Here is an 18620-nt window from a genome sequence, read left to right as displayed (position 1 = left end):
ACTCTGCCCACATAATTGTATGCCATTGATGAAGAAATTTTGCTCAAGACTAACTACTTTCAAGTACTCCCATTTATTGTATTTTGACTAAAACGCTGTTTAAACAAAAAAGTTCAACAAAAAACAGTCGCATGGTGTCACGTCAATGTTGCTGTTATTTGAAGACATGCTGCGAAGTATGATTCTGGCCTATACAACGTTCAAAGAGAGCCTTAACCGATTCAAAGAGAGCGAAAAAGAGAGCCTCAACCAATTCAAAGAGAGCAAGGGACCGATAAACTCTCAATTAGGCCCTCTTTGAGCGCGTCAATTGAAATTGTTGGAACAAGGACAATTCACATACAGGCCCCTCCGATAATGATATCGATTTACGCAAGCGCCATAATTAAATAATTGTAATCTTTTTTAATATTTAAATTTAATCGGTGCTTTGCTTTATTATTATCCGATCTTTCTTCGGAATGAAATTTCATTTCATATGTAGACATACAAAAATATATTTTAAAAAATAATTTCTATTTCAGAAAAGACACTTCTAGCTCGCTTAACAGTGCAGCTTAACCAGCAAGTTAGTAACAATCGGAAATAATATTCGCATCATCATGCTTTATCGCACACAAAATATCATCCAGCAGGGATGTAAAGTTCTCAATGCATTCAAACCGCTCCTCTTGCTGTTTAATCAAATTATCCAAGTCAATTGTCTTCAGCTCCACAAGGAATTTTCGATAAGGCATAGCAAACTGTTTGTAGTAGAACTCGTCCAAGTGCCGCTTCTCGTCATCCTCGTCGTTGATTTGCATTTGCGTCTGAAAGGCCGTCTCCAGCAGCTGTGCATCCTGCGAGTTCAATATACCCTCGATAATCTCATCCGCTTTGTTGGGGTTCATAGGGGAGCTACGTCCAGATGATGAGTGTGGCGTTGGCTCCTGAGGTTTAAAGGTAAACGAGGAACATTGTTCGTCACTCGGGGGTGGCGACCTCAACTCAACCTCCTCCATAATGCCCTTGAAACGCTCGAACTTTTCGTTCATTAATTTGAGGCCTCGTACAATGATTTCCAGCACTTCCACAGAAACCTCTTCGCGCAGACACTTAATGATGATGCCAAAGTAACCATATTGCTGCACCTCCCCAAACACTTTTGCAATGCTCGTCTGAATCTCCTTCTCCGTCAGAGTAACAATCTTCTTCTGCTCCTTGGAGAAGGTCACTGTGGGAAAGACTCCGTCGATCATGCCCTGGTTGCTGAACTGGCGGAAAAACTCCCTGCGCCAGAAAACCAGAGCATTTAGCTTCACCTCTGAATGATGATCCCCGACCACGCAGTAGTTCAGGGTGGAGAAGAGTGTATTTTTGTACTTCTGGTGGATCTTGCGATGTTCGTAGATCTTCATCAAAGTGTTTACGGCCTCTGCACGCACCAGATCATCGTTGTCGCGATACAGCACATACAGTAGATGATCCTGAAGCAGATCAAAAGAGGATGTTAAACGTCTAGGGGAATAAAAAGATCACTATCGTACCACAAGATCAAGTTGACTGAGACAATTCTCCCACAGCAGATTGATGGACACCATCTGGGACAGGCATTTGAAGGCTGAGGCGCGCACATAGCTCTCTGAATCATTCTTGGCCATTTCGTAGACAATCGGAGGTATCTTTGCGTCAATCAGAAACTGCTGAAAGGCGGGAAACTCTACATGAAAGCAAATACATCATTGTTATAAATAATTGATCATAGTTTTTCTGGTGGAAACCTACTGATACGGGAAATGCTGGCTATGGAGGTGGTCAACTCCAGCGTGGTATCACGCACCTCCCACGTGGTATCATGCATACGCTTGACAATAATGGGACCCAGGCAAACCAAGGCAGAGCCCTGCAGATTGTCCACCAGCAGAGCCATGTTCGGCGACAGGAAATGCTCCACAGCCAGCTGCACGAGCTTCAACGCCTGGACAGTGCACTGTAAAATACAGAAACAATAAGTGAAACTGTCCTCAAATAAGGAATATTTCATTATATTCTCACTCTGGCATCCATGTTGGTGTTCTCCAGCACAAATGCCAGACAATTGACCAGGCCAATCGTCTCCACCGACTCCTTCCACGTGATCTTGAAGCGTTCGATCAGCGTACGCAGGCCGACCATGACGGAATGCAGAACTTTGGGATCATTCACCACCAACTCCGTGCCGCGGGGATAAAGATCACGGTAGATGCTGCCAGCACTACCCGCGCTACTAACGCTGTGACAGTCATCCTGGCCCGAATTGCCGAGGGCACTCAGGGCCACAACCTCGCGGAGCACATACAGCAATGCCTGGCACACGGTAATGGCCTGCTCCCGGTCCAGCACATGCTCCAGAGAGAGTATACTGTGTATGCACTTGTTGGCCAACTCTGGCGTGAACAGACCACCCGCCACACCTTCGGGCGTGAAGAATGCATCGCGCATACTGTAGCACATACGGAAGGTCTGCTCACACGACATTTCCATTAATTTCAGAACGTAAGCGTCAAACAGTTCAGTGCGAGAAGCCTCGTCCGCCTGCCTCTGGGCATATTTCATGGAGAACAGCAACGGCAGCATATGGAAGAGGATCAACTGATTCTCAAACGACACTCGTTCATGCTGGATGATGATCTCCTTGGGGGCACGAGCGCCAAGCTTCTTCCAAAGTATATGATTCAGTTCGGCCATTTTCACAAAACCGACGCCGTCTCTTCGGGTAATGAAGAATTTCATGAGATTAAAAAAGGACAAGCCAAAGTCGGTGAACTGTTCGGGGGGCTCGGTCACGTCCGGATTGAGCAGCTTCTCGTGCGTCAGAAGGGCAAAGTAGTAGCTGCTCAGTGTGGTGAAGATCTTTTCCATAAAGTACGGATTGTGCGTCATGTCGATAAGTTTCCAAATGGTTATTTCAAAGTCGTGATACTCCTTCATCAGCGAGATCAGCATTGTGCGCTCCTCGTGCACAAGCGTCTGCTGCAGAACGTACGAAAGCAGATCCAATGTGGCCGATATCTTGTGCAACAGCTCATTGTCATCCACATTGATGTGAATGCGTTCCTGCACCTCGGGATCAGTGGTCTTGTATAGATTATCATGAATGGGCTTCATTATCTCGGCCAGTATTTCCAGGGTAACAGCCTTGTCGTGCAGCTTGTCGCACGACTTGTACAGAATCTCGTAGAGCACCTGTCTGGCCTCCCGCACCACATACAGCGTGTGATCGTTATTCGAGTATTGAATCAGCAATGTCCACGTGCGATGGATTTTCATGAATGCCAGACCCATACTGAAGCAAGCCACGGACTTCATCAGCCGTATTCCTCCGAGTTTGATTGACGGACTAAACTGGAGATCTCCCGACTTCAGGAATGTAATGGTTCTGCAAGGTAATTGCACGAGATGGTTTAGAACGGAGCCAGTTCTGGGTAGGAGACTCACCTGCCCACAATATCCAGTTCACGGAGGCGCACAATCATCCACTCGTTGGACGCCAAGTAGCTGGTGAGATTCAACATGAACGATATCACCTTCGGATGGATTTTGTTAAAGTCCTCCATTACCATGGTCATGCATTTGTCGACCCAATCGATGATAAACGGCGCCTGGAGCACATACACATTCTCTGTGGTGGAATGCAAAATTAGATCTCTGATTAGTAGATAGTACATAAAAAAACACACTCTTGCCCTCACCCTTAGCCTTTATGTGCGTTAGAAGCTTCTCAAAGTAAACATTGTTGGTTGTGGAAAAGTTATCGCGCAGAAATATGTCCAAAATCTGCCTGAGGCGCGATAGGACCTCCTCTTGCTTTTGCATTTTGTTTTTTATGTAAACTAATTATGTTTCTGACTATTTTCAGTGCATAGTTTTTACGCGTTGCTCTGTAATTGTTTAACCAAATAATGAAATCTTTTGATTGCGGCTTCCTTATCACGGCAAAGAACACTTGTTTTTGTATTTAGTATTGGATAGCGCAAAATAAAGCTGCCAGCTATGTTGCCACATCAGCTGTTTTTTAGCTAGTTCTGGCTATTTTTAAAGGATGATTTTTATAAAAATTTCTATTGACCGGAAATCTGCTATTTAAAATATATATAAATATTTATGCTACGATATTTAATTTTTTTCTTTAGCTGTTTAATTGAAAAGTTAGTTAACCATCGGTGTGACCGTTTTTGGTATATTTTGAAGACGAAATATAGTCGAAGGTATATTTACGGTATATTAAGATACTTATAAGGTATATTTCGCTACTTATTTAATCGGTTAATTGGGTAGAGAAAATCCTATAAAAGCAAGTGTTTTAAATAAGCCAGTCAAGTGGAAAATTGATTCAATTATTGTATAAAATTATGTGGGCATGGCTAAATCTTCCATATAGCTAATATTCGACGGAAGATCAAAATTGAGGGAATGGTCGTATTTGTTGAATCGGTAATGTTGTAAGGTTGACAACATTTAAATCCTTGTCGCTCACATTCAAAAAAGTTAGATTTGGCGCGCACCACTCGGTATATTTTGAAAATGAGACCGTATATTTTGGTATTTATTTGAATCCGGTAGAATCTGTAATAACCGGTTGACAGCAATGAGTCTCATTCCATACACACTGTTGCGGCAACATTTACTTGAAAACCGTATTTTAGTCAAAATAAAATACATTAAGGTAATTAAAAGAAGCAATCTTGTAAAAAATGCATTTATCTATGGGATAAAGCTAAGTGGGCATCTATAGCTTGAAATATTCGATTTGGCAATAACCGGTTCACAACAAATGAGTCCCATTCCATACACAAACATGTTGCTAGTTCCATGCACACATACCCTGGGGGAAATGGATGAGATAGAATAGCGGAAATGTGTGTCATTCCAGGCTCTAATTAATGTAGAAACTAAAAAGTCTCTGTTTTAAACGATATTTTGCAATTCGTGGTCTTCTTACAGAGACCAAGAATTGGTATAGGGATCACGACTTATATACAAGAACCTCATCGAATGTATGAATATGCCTTAAAAAAGCAATCTACGACAAGGTCTTTACTAATTACGTTTGAAAGCAGCTTGGAAAACAAGTATCATTATAATATTACAAAATACTATTAACGAAATAGGGTATACAATGCCCACACTCTGGTTGACAAAAAAGGAGTCTGCAAATACCAGCAACATTGACGTCACAACCTGCGACTATTGAACATTTTTGTTGAAACTGTGTTTTTTTCAAAATAAAAAACATGCAAGTACTTAAAAGTAGTTAATCGTGATCAAAATTGATTCAGCAATCATATAAAATTATCTGGGCAAAAATGAGAGATCTATATAGCTGGGAATACTCGACGGAAGAAAGAATAACCAAGAATAAGTCGTCATAACCGGTTCACAACAATGATTACCGGCAACATTAATTGTCATACCCTAGGGAAAAGGATATGATGGGAGTGAAAAAATCTTTGTCATCCCAGGATCCGTAGGTATCAGGATCGAGATATATATATACAAGATTCTTATAATATACATGAATATGTCTAAAATATATCAATTTGAGAAAAGGTCTTAATAAATTAAGTTTCATCTTCATATAAAATTAACGAAATAGGGTGTACAAAGGCTATACACGCATCATGTCTTTAAATACCAGCAACACTGCGACTGTTTTTTTGTTGAACTACTTTGTTTAAGCCTTGTTTTAGCCAAAATACAATAAAAGCAAGGACTAAAAACTATGCAATCTTGAAGAAAATATATTTATCAATGGCCCAAAATATGAACGACTATTCTCTTTTGCTTTTTTGTTTTGACCTATTTCGCTAAAACTTTTTTTTGTTTGACCATTTTCGCTAAAACCTTTTTTAGACTAAATCCAACAAAAGAAAGTATTTAAATCAAGCCAGTCAAGTAGAAAATTGATTCATCAATCGTATAAAATTATGATGGCATGGCTAAATGTTCTATCTAGCTAATAATATCCAACGGAATATCAAAATCGGGGAATATGTATAAAAGAACTTGAACTCGTCAGTATATTTACGGTATATTTTTAAAATGAGACTGTCAGAGGGTCGGCCGGTAAATTTAATCCACCGACCCGCGGTCACACTGGTCCCAACTAGAGGTGGAGAACTATCGATAGTAGGCTCCATCGTTAGTGGACGATAGTATTTTCAAAACCATCGATATTGATTCGATGCTAAAAGCAGTATTACCACTAACCATACAGTATATACTGTACATACAGTATATACTGTATGGTTAGTGGTATTACAATTCTAAATGAAATATGCTGTCCAACTAGAAGCTAAAAATAATAAAAGTTAAGAAACTCTGTATAATGTTCATATATTTGTATTCTTAATATATATTTAAATTTTTGTATTTCTTGGATTCTGTTGTATGTTTTGTATTGTAACCAAAGATTTTTATTCAAAAACAGCAGAACGTTTACATTTTCCTTCTTGAGCCTTGTTCGTCGTTTAGGGACAATTTTCCCTGCCTTGCTTAAAACCTTTTCCGAAAGACTGAAGCTTGCTCAGCATTTCAGTTGAGCTGAAATCCATCTTTCTTGAAGCGCGGATCTAATATCGTGGCCATCCTAGTTACAGTCCGTTGCTCATATGTAGATAGCCGTTTTTTGATCGACTCCAATAAAGCATTCTTCATATTTTCCCCTACTGTTTTTAACTGTGGTGAAAGATTTTCGACTTGACGATATTATCACTGAAATTGACACATATTTCCCACCCACACAAATTTTCTTTGCTGGGTAAACCATACTATCGACCACTGTCGCCCACTATCGAAACATTGAACCATCGATAGTTTAGTAGCGCGATAGTGCCTTACCATCGATAGTGTCGATAGTGCCATCGATAGTTCTCCACCTCTAGTCCCAACCAATTTTGAAAATAAACGGTCACCGTGCGCGTCGTCTTCTGCTGAATTTTTGTAAATTTTCGTTTGTTTGCCAAACCATTTAATAAGTGTTCAAGTATATTGTAAGGTAAGCATTAAAGTTGCGCTAATGGGTTGGATCAACAGTTAGAGCAGCACTGCCATGTGCCCAAAAATAAATCAATATTTTCCGCATATCAGCATTGTGTCATGGAATTTTGTGGTGTCTTGTTCCCATGGCGGGGCTTGGGATGTGCCGAAGCGCAAGCGCTATGTGCGTGTGTGTGTGCGTTTGTCTGTCTGCCCTCTGGTGCAGCTGCCTTTAAATTTTATTTAGCACAGCTGCCATATGCATATAAATAACACATCCTCTTGGGTTTCGTTCCCTGTTTTATGCTCCATTCTGCGCTCCCCTTTGTCTTTTTTTTAGCGGCCATGTTGCTCATTTAGTCGGAACGATGGCATGCATCGGCTGACTGGGGACCAGGCACCTGAAAAACTAGCTAGAGGCAGTTTAAACCGAAATTGTAGCCAGCCGCGCGATTCTACTCTTTGCAAGTGACGCTGACGCCGCGCCGCCATCTACAGCGCAAAAAAAATCTGCCTGCCTTGCCTTGCCCCCCCTGCTCTGCCAGTTTCGGTGTGCATCGCGGTTTTAGCTATAATCGAAAATACGTTTAAGTAGGTCCCATTCCCCAATCACTGGTTAGACTTGATTTCCGACTGTCTTAATGTGCTTTTTCCATATATGATTTGGCTGTTGATCGCCTTGTCTTTGGCTAATGGCGAAACCATAACAAAGCGAAATACAATAGGTAAAAAGAGCTGAGAAGGGTGACCGAAAGAGAGGGCGAGAGCGAGAGAGTACATACGATTTCGAGCTATATCTAGATCGCTCATTACTCATAATTTCTACAGAAATACCAGCAAACCTTCACCGTTAATGTTATTTATATGCATGTGTGTGTGTTTTCGAGTATGGATGAGCCGGCAAGCGCGCTTAAGGGCAGGCACAGTGTTGCCAGTTCAGTTTTCTTCAAGCAATATCTGGCTGGTTCACCATCGGAAACTGAAAATCTAGATAAAACTATTTTGGCATTCTCAAAACATCGCAGCACTGATAAGAGTCTGCTGTTTCTGCCTGCTTCTGATGGTCTAAATTATTTGCTTAGCCGAAAAACGATTGCCATTTAGCATTTATTATGGGAAGTAAAATAGCCACGCTGCTGGAGATCTTTGACTCAATGCGGTCATTCACTTTGCTTTGTTTTACGCCGTGCCCCAACATAATTGCGCGTGTATATGTCTGTGTGTGGTGAATGTTGCCACCCCACTGCGTTACACCACTGGGGCTGCGCAGCGCCATCCCCATCCCAAAGGATGATGACGCATCATTACAAACGTTTTACAGCATTTGTCATCGCCTCCACTATGACCTCTTTTCCCCGCTCCACAGCTAAACCATAAGAGCAATGATGAAAAAAAGCAACAGAAACTACCACCACATGGAAATACTATTTATTGGCAATGGCTGTGTAGTTTTATCCCACCGTGCCGTCAGGCTTGACACCAAAACGAAAAACAGCAACAACAAAGAAAGTGCGACAGCAACAAAACGCGCAATTACAGTTAACGGCAAAGTGTAAAGAGAACGCAACCAGCAAAAATAGAGAGATAGAGATGATAAATTTATGTGTATAGAGTGGGGCCAATAGCCAGGCACCCATTGGGGCGGTGGAGAGTTCACACACACACACATACATATACTCTCGTCCATGTGAATTTCTCATTTTCTCTAGCCGTTCGAAACCAGAGTTTCCTCAGTAGGGCGACAGGCGCGCTTCGTCATTCGCTTTATTCTGCTGCTGGCCACATCCGCAAGTGGCGTGACTGTAATACTACATATTTCTATGGGCTAGAATTTATTGTATGCCATTGTAAAGTGAGAGCTGCAGATCCGCCGCATATTCATTTCACGTTTGTTTCTATTTTTTTCGTTGCAGCAGATAAAAATAAAAGCAACAAAATGACATCCACCGAATTGAAAATTGGAATGACCAGCAGCGCTCGTCCCTCCAGCCGTGTACTGAAGCCACCGGGCGGCGGACACACCAATATCTTCTCGGAGCCAGAAACCGCCGTACCCGCCCCGCGTCCCAAATACAATCAGCAAAACTCTTCCAATCTGAATGCCTGCATGGGATCGACTGACCCCAACAAAGTGGTGGAAAAGTTGCGCGACGAGATCACCTCCCCGAAGGAGGAAACCAAGACCACGGCCAACAGTCAGCCCAAAGAGTCCGGAAACAAGCCGGCGGCCACGAATGGTGAGGCGCGCGGACGAGTACCACCCGGTGGATTCTCGTCAGGCGGCTTCTGGTAGAAGAGGAGGCCCAGACAAGCATTTAATGACTCATACACCAACAAAACAAAAAACAACAACACATCCTCAGTCGCCCTCCCCACAGAGACATACACATACACAATCATCAACTAAACATAAACCTATAAATATAAATCGCTTATAAACATACGTATACACCATACCTACATTTATATATATATGTATTAAAAAATCATTAATCGGATCTGCAGGAAAAAGGAAGCCGCAGAAATACATACTACATAGCTCTCTAAAATCTATCCCCTACCCTATCCTAACCTAATTCGTTGCCTTTTCATGTATTTCATTATTATTCTAAACGTCTAACGCATTTGTTGAACATCTAAGTGACTCGTGATTCCGCCCTAAACACAAAAATAATACGAAAAAAACGAACCATGACTAAAGTTCTACCACCTATAAAATAACTACCAAAACGAAGCTTCTGATTTTGCATTTTGTACTTAATAAGTGTCCCCAAAAGGACAACTTGTCAAAAAACAAAAAAAAACACCACGGCCTTTTCTAATTATTGATGTAATATTCCAAAAATAAACAATAACCCATTTAATTATAAATTGAGTTTGTTTTATTTTATATCGAGAATGCGTGATCCGAGCACGAGATTATTCAGGCTCGAAATTATTTCTATTAGCCTAACAATTCAAAAAAGAGTCCATTAAATCATCTTCGTTCGTTCTCAGTTCGTTAAAGCATATTTCTATTTTAAATAAATACAGCTCAATTGTATTTCAACTATTTTCGCCACATTGCAATATTAATCTGCGCACACACAGTAGGCGCATTACAAATTAAATGTGTCCATCTCTTTTAAGATAAAAAGAGAACTCGTTCCAAACTTCCTTTTCGTGTTCTTTCCTTTGCGCGGCGTCGTTGCTGATGTAGAATTAGATTATTGTACCATAGGGATATTCCGTCTTTATGGTAAACCTTAAGACTAGTGGGGTGTTCATTTTTTTTGTGTTAGACTAAAATATCAGACTATTAACTATTTAGATCTTCATGTCATTAATGTACGAGTCCAGTTCGGCGTCGAGCTCCTCGGCAGTGGGTGGGGCTTTCCGCTCGCGGCGTGCTCCGCCAGCGGGCTTGGCGGCGCCACCGCCCGGGGCCGGGCGTCGCAAGCCTCCGCGACGTGGTCCGCCGGCCTGGCCACCTACAAAATTAATCGAAATGTAAGTACTAGGACTGGGATTTTTGTGATCGCTAGGTGTGTACATACCACCGCGTTTGTATGGAGCCCCTGCACCGGCACCGCCGCCCACACGATGCTTGATATCCCCTGAGGCCACTGGACGGGTCAAGGCGTTGACATCGGAAACGGCCAGTTGTATGGTCATGGGACGTCCATCCAATGGCACTCCGTTGTACTGTTTAATTGCCTTCAATGCGTCGGTGCGACGCTCGAAGATTACATCTGCGGTGCCTGTGGGATGAGAGGTAGAGCGTTAGATGGGTTATTGGATAGGAGAGTCTTCAAAACGTACCCAAAGAGCGACCTGAACGATCGTAGTGCACGGCTGCCTTCTTAATCGGTCCAAATTCATTGAATAGCTCCTTGATGTCGCTGTTCGAGACGCCGTAATCCAGATTGTTAACAATCAGGAGGGTTGGGCCAGATCCAGAGCTGGGAGCACCGCGCTTGGGTCCATCATACATATCGTGCTTCCAAGCGCTGTTCACATCGCCCTAAAGGTGGGGGTAGTATTAGGTAGAAGGGTATGTTGGTTTGAGCGCGTTGGGTATCAAATATTGTGGGAGTAGCAGTCGTAGCAGTCGCAGCAGTTGTCGGTATCCTAGCCTCATGAGGACAGCGCCAGCGCCATCGAATGCAGAACAACACACAAAATATGTGCATGAAAATTATTTAACGTTGGGAACTGGGGAAAGAAAGAACTCAATACGAAACGCTGATCGATCGTTCATTGCTTCTGTCTGGAAAAACTGTATTAAAAGGAACTGGATTTCGACGAGGTGATACCAGGCGAGGAATTCCCTTCAAAACAGCCGATCCTAGGAGTAGAGGAGTGTGGAGAAGTCCATTTGAACAGCTACTTTTTTCGCTCTGGCACCGTTAGTTGCCATTCATGGTGGCCATTTTGAATCCAATGAACGCAATGGTGTGAGTGTTTGGAATGCAGCTGTCGGACATTACCGCTTGCCGAGCTCGCTCCGGCAGTGTCCTTGTGAATGCATGGATATTTTCTTGCTGCTCTGATGCTTTTTGTTTGGCTCTACATGAGACAAAACGTATGTATTACCCGTGCGAATTTTGCCTTTTGTATGGCCCCGCCGCCGCCGCCGCCACCACCGGCACCGCCACTACGGCGACCCTTGAGCACGCCGCCAGCACCGCTTGCTGGAGCTGGTTTCCTTGGCGATGGACCGGCTCCACCGCCGCGACGAGGACCGCCGCCAGCCGCAAAACGCTGTTGTCCAGCCGGCCGACGTGCTCCGCCGGGGCCGCCGCGAGCACCCTGTGGTTTTTTCTGCGTGCGGGTCGACTTGATGATATCGTCAAGGCTCATTTCAATTTTGTCCACCATCTTTGCTTTGTTTTCAATTCGCTAAAGAGATCTTTGAGTTTATATTGACTATTGCTTTTCAGATGCAAACTGAACTTCGTGTAGAAACTCGCTTTTTCACAAAAAAATGCGCGTGGAAATTCACAAGTTGCTGCAAAAACGACGCACGAAATTCTACGCCATCTTTGTTTTATGAAAAAAAGTGATGGAAAATGCTGACAGCCAGGGATGTAATATTTTCTATCGAAAATACTAGATTTTCAATCACAAATACTAGATTTGGGGCATGGCAGTGCTGGGAATCGAGCAGTAGTTAAACAGTATTTGTTTTGTCCTCTTCGCGTTTTCTGCATCCAGAGTTTTATTAATTATTTAAATAAAAAACATTCCCAGACTCGTTTTAAGTATTACTGAAATATGTTTATTGTGGCTGTAACTGGTGGCATTGCCACGGGCAAAAGTACCGTTAGCAAAGTGTTTGAACGGCACGGAATTCCCGTCATAGATGCAGATAAAATCGCCAGGGAGAGTGAGTAGACGAAATCTGAAGAATCTGTTGTTTGCTGTAATTGAGAGCAATTACCGTTAATTATCGTATTTAATTTTATTAGTCGTGGAACCAGGTCAAGCTGCCTGGGAACAGATACGCGCTACTTTTGGCGAGGACGTGCTGCTCCCTAGCAAGGAGATAAATCGTGCTGTCCTTGCACGCATGATTTTCGAGGACAAGGAGTTGCGTGGTAAACTGAACCAGATTACTCATCCCAAAATACACCGTAAGATCTTCTGGCGGGCGTTCAAACTGTTTGTCACAGGACATTCGTGGATTGTCCTAGATCTGCCGCTGCTCTTCGAGACTGGCATTCTCATGGATTTTATCTACAAAATTGTTTGCGTTTCTTGGTAGGCTATCTTTACCTCGCCTTTGACTTGGATTTCTGCTAAGAATTGATTATTTCAGCGATTCGGACAAACAATTGCAGCGTTTGATTGCCCGCAATGAGCTTTCCGAGGCAGAGGCGAGCCACCGGATTGAGTCACAAATGCCGCTGGAGAAGAAATGCGAACAATCACACTTTGTCATAGATAATAATGGCAGCATTGAGGAAACGGAAGAGTCGGCCATACGCGTGGTCAACATGATGAAGGAGTCCAAGCAGCACTGGCGCAATCGTGTATATCTCCTGGGCCTGGTTATGATCGTGGGCTTTACCATCTATATGTTGTTGAAGATCTTTGGTCGTGTACCCGACGTATAGCCATTGTAAGAGCGTGGGGTATTGTATTTTTCCTGGCCTCCCATCCAGCGTGTGTGCCATTCGATGCTTTTTAGTGTATTAGTGCAATTGAAACCAAATCCTGCTGAATAAGGCAGAAAAATTATACAATTGAGCGATATTTGTATGCCTTTTAGTGAAATATACAAAGTCAGCAATATGTTTTTTTTTTTCGTTTTCTTGTTGTTGCAAACGGTTGGATTGTCCAACGATGCGAGCGTTGCAAAATCCATTTTATTTACAATAAGAAACTCTTATAAACACCAAGTCGAAAGCAAAGAAAACCGCGATTCTGCCGTCAGAATGGGGGCGGAGGGTTCGTTTCATATTCTGTATTTATGTGCGCTGTCGCCAGTTGGTTGATGGCTCACCCATAAGAGACGCCGTCTGAGCGCAATAATCTATAAACACCTTCAGTGCAGATCGGGTTACCGCCTTCGTTACGTTATGATTCAGCTGTATGGGATCCTGGACCACCATTGGCTTTCGCAACTGCAATGTACACTCGGGATTCTCTCTGGTGTATTTGCTATAACTACAATTTAAAAAGAACAATTAGCCCACAATGTGTATGTTGTACGTAAATAGCTTACCGATTTGGCATTAACTTCTCAACGTGCTGAATTTGGACTTCAGCGCTACCAAAATATGGACACACCAAAAATCTCTCGTAATCGAATTTTGAATAGAAGGCAAAGAATTGGCCCAAAATGTTTCGAACTGCGGGCGCATCCGTATCGGCTTCCGGAAGGCGCAGATCCTGAAGAGATTTCTGTCCAAAGTTCACAATCCAAGCTGAAATCGAAAAACAGCATTAGATCCATGATATATGCTATGTGCCGTAAAAGTCCGACTTACGTCCAACGAACTGATTGAACGGCTGTTCATGCTGCAAGGCAAAAACTGAGGGCAAAAGGCCGTGCAGCTGCATGAAATAAATCACCATCAGTGTAATGCTGTATGTGGATATGTCCGTCTGTTTGCAGCGTTCCAGCCAGTTTTTCGCATAGATGCACATGTATTGAGCTGTATTATGCCGCAAAGATAAGAACGATCATTGCTCTGAGAATGGAACGTGACTTTGTGACTGTTTGTTTGGGATTGCTTACCCAGCGGCTGTATATCGAATATGTACTTCAACAAGTTGGTGTTGCAGAAGCCCAGGCTATTCAGGCATATATCACACTCTATGCCGGTGGTCAGATGGGAGACTTTGATGATGGGAACGCGTGCCTGCTCGATGACCTGCTCAAAAAATCCGAGTTAATTATTAAACGAATGACGTGAGTTTAGGGATTTTTTACATTGATGATGCGCCACTTGTTGCTGGCACAAAAGGCTGGACGCATAGCCCGCAGCTTGGCCAACGTTTCCTTGGAGGCGCGGTGCTCAAATATGTCGAATGTGTTGCCTGTCAATGCAATGCAATGGTCCGTGAAAGATCAGCATCGGGTGAGTGAATGCACTTACCAATATCCACAAAAACATCCAGATCGGAACAGCGTGTGCCAATGCCGGATATGCGTGAGCCGAACTTGTAAATGCGCATCGCCCAATTGGGAAACACTGGCGTCAGCACGCTTATTAGATCCTCCTCGATGGCATCGTATTCGGTTATCACTTTCAGCTTGTCGGCAACCCCATACCTTTCCTTGAAAATTTTTGTGAGATCGGAAGTAACCAAGGTTTTGGCTTCTGTAACAAAAAAATTAGCATTTAGACAAGAGCCGACAAAAGCACACACACAGACGCTGCTTACTTTTGGGCAGAACTTCCATCAATCGACCGCGTGGTGCCACCTTAGTTTGTATCCTATCCTGCTTCCCCTGAGCTGCAACCACTACGTTATTGGGATTCTGGTAGTGCTTTTCGGATAAATGCGCCACAACCTTGGAAATGTTTGTTCCAACCATTTGGTTTGCACATGCGATGCAGTTGAATGTGCGTTTGATTTTAAGCAAATCCTTCCGCTGCACTAAGGCCACACCTTCACCGGGTCCGTTGGCGGGCAATATATAGGTGGGTTTCCGGTCCATATACCTTTCGATGCCTACCATAATGCGCTCAAGCAGCGTGGCCAATTCGTGATCCAATTCGACTTCGCTGTTGAGGCTCACCTGCTCCAGGGTTTCCAAAAAGAAATTCGCCTCCAGCGTGAGGGGATTTAACTGCAATGCGTATCACAATGTACATTAGAGCTGAAGTTCAAGGCAAAAGCTCACTTCACGGTACTCACGTAAAGTAAATTTTGTGGATTCTGTCTTGCCGCCATCGCCTTGATCTTCTTTTTGATCTTTTTAGTGCGGACAGCGGGAACCTGTACGTTACGGGTCAAAGGAAAAGATAATTTAATCAAAATTTTGTGTGCTGTGCTTTACGCCCGGCCTGGCTTGTTTTTTGAGTGCCACAAATTTTAAACTGTCGAACGGTCAGCTGTCGTCGCAAAAAAACAGCTGAGTGTGGTGTGAGCATTTTTCGATAGAAATCAGGCATTGGTGGTCGGGTAAACGCAACAGTGTGGCAGCGCCCCCGGCTTGGCATGTAAACACCAATACATACACAATCCTTTGCGCACGATATATGTATATATGTACTTCTTACCCGCTCGATTATCTGACTACATTCCTCGTAGTATAACCTCTCAGCATTGCTGTAGACAGTCTTATTCAACCAAAACGATTCTGGTGCTTCGATTCTCATGGTGTCTCTTAACTGTCTTATTAGTTCCCAATAATTTAAAACCAACACCCGTATAGCTCAATGGCGTCGGACACGTAAATTTACACACACACAAATTAAATGCTTTCGTGGTATGTGTTGTTAGTATCTCTTTTGAAAAACCAGTTGGCACACCACGCGCAAGGAAGAAGTATATGAGGTAGGGCGAACTACAGTAATTACCATGTTGGTGTACATATATTCCTGGCAGATATATACTACAAAAAACACCCATAATTGCGAGAAGAATCGGTATTGCTAGAACTGATTTCACTCTCCTGCATCACTTTTATTCCAATGGATTGCACTTTTATCCTTTTCAATCATTCGCTTTTCATATGGACGTTGACATGCAATGACTGCATCTATCAAGAGGCGATGCAATTACTGCACCGTCAAGTGGCCCGTGTGACACCAGCAGAAGGCAGTTACGCGCGGATCCCAGGCAAAACGCAGCCCTCCTCCCGCCCAACCGACCGAGGGGCGCTGCCGCATGACGCGCGGTGCGTAGCCGAACCAAACGCGAGCATGCAGAAAGATAGATAGGAAGAGAATTAGTGGAGGATATAATATGGTAGAGGGAATTATAATCCGAGCATAAGACCCTAAACGGTTCATGCAAGGAATAATTCGATCTACAAAGTGGAAGGAGCAACGGTATAAAGTTTCTAGTCAGTCTAATAGGAATCGTGAAGTTTATGCGGCTCAACAGATCAGGGCTGTCTATGTCACCCCTGATCAAGTTGTGCATAAATATCACACCAAGCATTTTTCTACGGTTAACTAAGGATGGGAGGTTTACTAATAATAGTCTACTAGAGTAAGATGGGAGTCTTACACCCGCATCCCAGTTCAGGCCCCGCAGAGCAAAGAGTAAAAAGTTTTTCTGTACTGATTCTATACGGTCCTGGTGTACTTTGTACTGAGGGCACCATACACAGGAGCCGTATTCTAGGATCGGACGAACAAGCGAGGTATAGAGAGTCTTTGTTATATAGGGGTCGTCAAATTCCTTTGACCACCTCTTTATAAACCCAAGCACGCCCATGGCCTTATTTACCATGGTAGAAATGTGTTCGGAAAACTTTAACTTGGGATCTAACATAACACCCAGATCATCCACCAGGGTAATTCTCTCAAGAGAACCCCCAAATAGGGTGTAGGGAGCCAACAAAGGGTTAGAACGATGAAATGTCATAACTTTGCATTTCGAGGCATTAAGGTGTAACAAGTTTGCACAACACCATGACTGAAAGCTATTGAGATCGGATTGCAAGCGAGAATGAAATGAAATGTCCTTGTACTGGACACAGAGTTTAACATCATCCGCATACATAAGTACTCGAGAGTATGTTAATACTGAAGGCAAGTCATTAATAAAGAGTGTGAAGAGTAAGGGGCCTAGATGGCTGCCCTGTGGTACTCCCGAAGAAACCTTTACTGGTAAAGAGAGGGAGTTTTTGAAGAGGACTCTTTGAGACCTAGAACAAAGATAACTAGAAATCCATCTCAGGAGGTTGGGTGGAAACCCTAAAAGGTCAAGTTTATGTGCTAAAAGGGAATGGTTTACAGAGTCGAATGCTTTACTAAAGTCGGTGTAAATAACATCCGTCTGTAAGTTACCTTGAAAGCCTTTAATAATGAAAGAGGTAAACTCTAACAAGTTCGTGGTGGTTGATCGCCGCCTTATAAATCCATGCTGAGTTGGAGATATAAGTGACTTGCAAAGATGTTGCAAGTGCGGAGTTAAAACCTTCTCAAACAATTTGGGAATAGCGGATAACTTTGCTATACCTCTATAATTTTTTGCATCAGACTTGCTACCTTTTTTATGGAGAGGAATTATAAACGATTCCTTCCAGATTGGGGGGAAGCAAGAGGAATCAATGGACAGGGTGAATAGTTTAAGCAATGGTCCACACAGAGCCTCGGCGCAGTACCTGAGTACACAACCTGGAACCCCGTCTGGACCCGGTGAAAACACCGGCTTAACTAGTCGAAGATCTTGAAGTAGGGAATATTCATTTAACAAGGGACTGAAAATGCCGTTCGACCTCGGTAATCCGTATGGGTACGGTTGACCAGAGTAGCGTTCCTCAGAATAGGTGGTTTGGAAAAACTGGGCAAAAAGATCGGCAATTGCCTGATAATTATTTGCCGACGTATTACAAAATGATAGCGAGGATGGGTGTGCGGACGTTCTACGCTTACTGTTTACGAAGCAGTAAAACTGTTTAGGGTCCTGAGAAAAACGTATCCTGCAACGAGATAGGTAGTTCTTATAGCATTGAGCATTAAGAACTGAAAAGTTTGCCCGAGCTATTACATAACGAGAGTGAGAAGTAGGAGAACCCACTTCTTGAAATTTTTTATAAAGTCTTGATTTTAAGTTTTTTAGACTGGATAACTCTTTGGTAAACCAAGGGGGTTTTCCAGATCTAATCGGACAAGAAAGCGTACGTTTACATAATTTCTTTAAAAAACTTTTAAACAATACTGCCCCAACTGGTGCCAGTTCAATCAAATGCGTGAAGATTCCAAAAAAATGCAAAAAAAAAAGAAAACAAGTTTCATTATATAATATTAACGAAATAGGGTATACAAATGACCACACTCTGGTTGACAAGAAATGAGTCTGCAAATACCAGCAACATAGACGTCACAACCTGCGACTATTGAACATTTTTGTTGAAACTGTGTTTTTGTTTAAAAGTAGTTAATCCTAATCAAAATTGATTCAGCAATCATATAAAATTATCTGGGCAAAAATGAGAGATCTATATAGCTGGG

General features: G+C 42.9%; 5 protein-coding genes across 7 annotated transcripts; 2 read left to right on the top strand and 3 right to left on the bottom strand.

The window, feature by feature from the left end:
* Nucleotides 1-477: 477 nt before the first annotated feature.
* Nucleotides 478-3987, bottom strand: LOC4803292 (uncharacterized). The gene is made up of 6 exons (XM_001360020.4): nucleotides 3711-3987; nucleotides 3457-3640; nucleotides 2035-3397; nucleotides 1765-1969; nucleotides 1527-1699; nucleotides 478-1466 (listed from the first exon to the last, which is right to left on the bottom strand). Exons 1-6 carry the CDS (start codon nucleotides 3832-3834, stop codon nucleotides 570-572), a joined length of 2946 nt encoding a protein of 981 aa, XP_001360057.2. The 5' UTR covers nucleotides 3835-3987; the 3' UTR covers nucleotides 478-569.
* A 2883-nt stretch (nucleotides 3988-6870) lies between these two features.
* LOC4803291 (jupiter microtubule associated homolog 2) lies at nucleotides 6871-9790 on the top strand. Of its 3 annotated transcripts, none has more exons than XM_015182950.2 (2): nucleotides 6871-7015; nucleotides 8910-9790. In XM_015182950.2, the coding sequence occupies exon 2, from the start codon at nucleotides 8933-8935 to the stop codon at nucleotides 9287-9289; it is 357 nt and encodes a 118-aa protein (XP_015038436.1). In that variant the 5' UTR covers nucleotides 6871-7015; nucleotides 8910-8932; the 3' UTR covers nucleotides 9290-9790. The 3 variants fall into 3 exon arrangements, with proteins under 3 accessions (XP_015038436.1, XP_015038435.1, XP_001360056.1); XM_015182949.2 differs by having other exon boundaries at nucleotides 6873-7015; nucleotides 8913-9790; XM_001360019.4 differs by lacking the exon at nucleotides 6871-7015 and adding an exon at nucleotides 8812-8833.
* A 188-nt stretch (nucleotides 9791-9978) lies between these two features.
* Ref1 (RNA and export factor binding protein 1) lies at nucleotides 9979-12040 on the bottom strand. Its single transcript, XM_001360018.4, has 4 exons — nucleotides 11572-12040; nucleotides 10798-10999; nucleotides 10533-10736; nucleotides 9979-10466 (listed from the first exon to the last, which is right to left on the bottom strand). Exons 1-4 carry the CDS (start codon nucleotides 11854-11856, stop codon nucleotides 10303-10305), a joined length of 855 nt encoding a protein of 284 aa, XP_001360055.2. The 5' UTR covers nucleotides 11857-12040; the 3' UTR covers nucleotides 9979-10302.
* A 93-nt stretch (nucleotides 12041-12133) lies between these two features.
* On the top strand, nucleotides 12134-13272 carry Dpck (Dephospho-CoA kinase). Its single transcript, XM_001360017.4, has 3 exons — nucleotides 12134-12364; nucleotides 12447-12738; nucleotides 12797-13272. Exons 1-3 carry the CDS (start codon nucleotides 12253-12255, stop codon nucleotides 13092-13094), a joined length of 702 nt encoding a protein of 233 aa, XP_001360054.3. The 5' UTR covers nucleotides 12134-12252; the 3' UTR covers nucleotides 13095-13272.
* A 54-nt stretch (nucleotides 13273-13326) lies between these two features.
* Tailor (tailor) lies at nucleotides 13327-15916 on the bottom strand. Its single transcript, XM_001360016.3, has 9 exons — nucleotides 15714-15916; nucleotides 15349-15429; nucleotides 14872-15280; nucleotides 14583-14807; nucleotides 14417-14523; nucleotides 14222-14357; nucleotides 13971-14138; nucleotides 13706-13907; nucleotides 13327-13647 (listed from the first exon to the last, which is right to left on the bottom strand). The coding sequence occupies exons 1-9, from the start codon at nucleotides 15810-15812 to the stop codon at nucleotides 13449-13451; spliced, it is 1626 nt and encodes a 541-aa protein (XP_001360053.2). The 5' UTR covers nucleotides 15813-15916; the 3' UTR covers nucleotides 13327-13448.
* Nucleotides 15917-18620: the final 2704 nt, after the last annotated feature.

Source organism: Drosophila pseudoobscura, chromosome 2 (assembly GCF_009870125.1).
Source record: "Drosophila pseudoobscura strain MV-25-SWS-2005 chromosome 2, UCI_Dpse_MV25, whole genome shotgun sequence".
Taxonomy (NCBI): domain Eukaryota; kingdom Metazoa; phylum Arthropoda; class Insecta; order Diptera; family Drosophilidae; genus Drosophila; species Drosophila pseudoobscura.
This window is presented reverse-complemented; position numbering and strand designations above follow the sequence as displayed.

Coding starts and splice junctions, on each gene's coding strand:
- Dpck (XM_001360017.4), top strand. CDS start 12,253: ATGTTTATTGTGGCTGTAACTGGTGGCATTGCCACGGGCAAAAGTACC. Junction 12,365..12,446: donor AGATAAAATCGCCAGGGAGA/GTGAGTAGACGA, acceptor TAATTTTATTAG/TCGTGGAACCAGGTCAAGCT. Junction 12,739..12,796: donor AAAATTGTTTGCGTTTCTTG/GTAGGCTATCTT, acceptor TGATTATTTCAG/CGATTCGGACAAACAATTGC.
- Ref1 (XM_001360018.4), bottom strand. CDS start 11,856: ATGGTGGACAAAATTGAAATGAGCCTTGACGATATCATCAAGTCGACC. Junction 10,737..10,797: donor TCGTTCAGGTCGCTCTTTGG/GTACGTTTTGAA, acceptor CTCATCCCACAG/GCACCGCAGATGTAATCTTC. Junction 10,467..10,532: donor GGCTCCATACAAACGCGGTG/GTATGTACACAC, acceptor TTAATTTTGTAG/GTGGCCAGGCCGGCGGACCA.
- LOC4803292 (XM_001360020.4), bottom strand. CDS start 3,834: ATGCAAAAGCAAGAGGAGGTCCTATCGCGCCTCAGGCAGATTTTGGAC. Junction 3,398..3,456: donor GAACTGGATATTGTGGGCAG/GTGAGTCTCCTA, acceptor ATTACCTTGCAG/AACCATTACATTCCTGAAGT. Junction 1,970..2,034: donor ACACCAACATGGATGCCAGA/GTGAGAATATAA, acceptor TGTATTTTACAG/TGCACTGTCCAGGCGTTGAA.
- Tailor (XM_001360016.3), bottom strand. CDS start 15,812: ATGAGAATCGAAGCACCAGAATCGTTTTGGTTGAATAAGACTGTCTAC. Junction 15,281..15,348: donor ATCCACAAAATTTACTTTAC/GTGAGTACCGTG, acceptor TACGCATTGCAG/TTAAATCCCCTCACGCTGGA. Junction 14,358..14,416: donor ACAAGTGGCGCATCATCAAT/GTAAAAAATCCC, acceptor TTTTTTGAGCAG/GTCATCGAGCAGGCACGCGT.
- LOC4803291 (XM_015182950.2), top strand. CDS start 8,933: ATGACATCCACCGAATTGAAAATTGGAATGACCAGCAGCGCTCGTCCC.